Source organism: Homalodisca vitripennis, unplaced genomic scaffold (assembly GCF_021130785.1).
Source record: "Homalodisca vitripennis isolate AUS2020 unplaced genomic scaffold, UT_GWSS_2.1 ScUCBcl_5477;HRSCAF=12209, whole genome shotgun sequence".
Classification (NCBI taxonomy): Eukaryota; Metazoa; Arthropoda; class Insecta; order Hemiptera; family Cicadellidae; genus Homalodisca; species Homalodisca vitripennis.
In genome coordinates, this window is record NW_025781590.1 from 1 (window position 1) to 2,625 (window position 2,625).

The 2,625-nt window shown below is 30.9% G+C and overlaps 1 protein-coding gene across 1 annotated transcript; it reads left to right on the plus strand.

The window, feature by feature from the left end:
* Window positions 1–1,823: 1,823 nt before the first annotated feature.
* Window positions 1,824–2,342, plus strand: LOC124373404 (ER membrane protein complex subunit 5-like; the record flags this gene model as incomplete). Its single annotated transcript, XM_046831777.1, has 1 exon — window positions 1,824–2,342. A coding segment is annotated over one exon (284 nt), but the record flags the coding sequence as incomplete, so codon positions are not given.
* Between the last annotated feature and the right edge of the window lie 283 nt (window positions 2,343–2,625).

The following is a 2,625-nucleotide window of genomic DNA, read 5'->3' on the forward strand; positions in this document are numbered from 1 at the left end:
CCAACCTGTATTCAGTGGATTTCTGAACCCATTAACCCTCATGGTAGTATAATATGAACATATAAAACTATTTTTTCTTCCTTCCTATAAAACTTTTTTCTTCCTATAAACATGTCATTCTTTCAAAGTTAAAAAAGGCCTAGAGTTAGCAAAAACATAGATTTTTTTTCTATTCTCTGAAGAATTATTAAATAATAATAGTGCAGTTTGGTGTCCTGGTGGTAATTTTTAAGTTAAAACCAAATTTTAAGCATTACAAATTTTGTTACACTCCTCATGGAGTAATTTTTAGATTACTATTTATCACAAAAGAAGATAGCTCACGTTAGAATTAAAAAACCCATGTTTTAATTTTAATTTATTTTAACACGTTCCATGGCAACTTGTATCCCATCCTGTACACATGAACTTTTTACAACTATCGCCGTGTACCCAATTGGGTACACACCAGGCTTTTGTAAATCGCGTTGTGCGCCCGATGTGGTACACATTGCTATGGATTTCATTATTGTGCTTTTATTGTTTGCCTGTCTTGGTGGTTTGTTAAATGTGATGCCGTGCTGAAATAAATAAATACCTTAGACAATTGTGTACCCTGTCGGGCACACGATTGCTTAATTTTTTAGGTACCAATTGGGGTACTGTATTTGGGAAAAACAATTTATATTGAAATAAATTTGTTTGTGGAAAATGCAAAAGCCTACACACATTTCTTGTTATATTTAGACGTTTATTGTAAAAAAAACACAGTTTTTTGTCAGTTTATTATTGAAAAATTCAATGGCAACTAAAAACGTCCTGAAATAAGCTGTTGTTGTGAACATGTTAAATAAAAAGTTGAACTCCATTTTCTAATATTATTAACATATGTAGGTGTAATCATTCAAAATCCTGTTAGACTATCTTTTTAAATTAATTTAATGACATAGTTACAATTCTCCATGAATTTGTAAATAAAGAATAGTCTATTAAACCATTTTTAAGGAAATTGTGTTTTTTTTTAATAAGTGAATAGAAATAGCAAAAGTTTTCTGTGATTGTATCTCAGTGTGTTTCTTGGTGAACAACCATTTCAGTTTATTAAAAAAATTTTGATAAATAGAGTTACAATATTTGAGTCAGAGTTGGCTATTTTTAAAACAATACATTTATAGTTCCTTCTTAGGTCTAATTCTTTTTCAGCAATATTGTTTTAATTATCTTTTTTTCAAACCATTGTATATTTTTGTATTATATTGCGACAATTAAAGCAGACTCTAATAATTAATAAAAAGCTACTAGTTAATATATTTTACATGAACTTAACAATTTGCATTTGACTAAACATAATTGTAATATAAATAGAAAACTACATAGTGGAGGAAACAAGATTTTTATTTCGGACATGTGCCATCATTCAGTGAAACCAAAAAATTAATAACACTAACGTTTTCAAGATCTGCAATCTGATCTCTTCTTCAGGTAAAGTGACTAACCTATCACATAATTACAAACTAGGCTAAAATAAACAAATCATACCAGGGCATTGTAACACGCCTAAGTCAAGAAATCACAACCACCATGTTGTATGTCAACTACACTAGCTCTAAAACATGCACTTAATACAAAAACTAAACACTACACTGAAGAAGAGATCAGATTGTAGATCTCGAAACTTAGTGCGACTGAATTTTTTGTTTCACTGAACGATGCCAAATGTCCGGAAAAATCCTGTTTCCTCCACAATACTTCCATCGTCAAAAATAAACTTCAAACAAAGTACGTAGTGAATATGGGATTTTCTTCTCAATAATGTGAATTTTATGTTATTTAACAATAAACAGCTGTTTATATTCTAATTTCTGATGTTTTTCTTTTCCAGATAATACTGCAAGGTATTATTAGTCTATTTGCCACCATGTATGGCGTAATGGCAGTTGCCGGAGATTTTAAAGAAATTAGGGCCACCGTGGATTTGGAAGCAAAGTCGTGGGAGACACTGAGGAATTTGCCGTCGTTCTATGTCTTCAACCATCGAGGAAAAGCCCTGTCCCCGGACTATGAGCTTCCAACACCAAACCAGAAGTACGTGGCTCCGGACCTGTCGCTGCTGTTACAAAAAAACTGAAACAACGAAAAAAGATTCAAAACACGAATGAGTGTGCATTCACGATTGTTCTTCACAGACTACCAAATCTAATTTAGTGCATTGTTTGTTTTCAGTGAAAGTAATTTATTTATTGTTTACCATTAATTTAGAGATAAAGACAATGCATTTAATATGTTATTATTTGTCTTGTTTTGTCTTTTTCTAACTAAAATAGGAAATGTGATAAGTAAAGTCTTATTGCAAACCGTTGAAACGAGCTTAGTTTTTTTTTCTCCTTTTGAAATACTGATTCTTTTCTTTTAGTTATTAATGAGGTAAAAATTAGTTATTTTATATTTTAAACTAAATTGTTACCAAGTTTAACCTAATTTGGCCAGGTTGTGCTTTGTCCAACTTCTTATTAGCAAATTAATTAGGTGTCCAACTTCTTATTAGCAAATTAATTAGGTGTCCCAACTTCTTATAAGCAAATTAGTTATGTAAGAGTTAGTGATTTAGTGACAAGACATGCTGAAAAAGAGGGTTCATTGATGAAA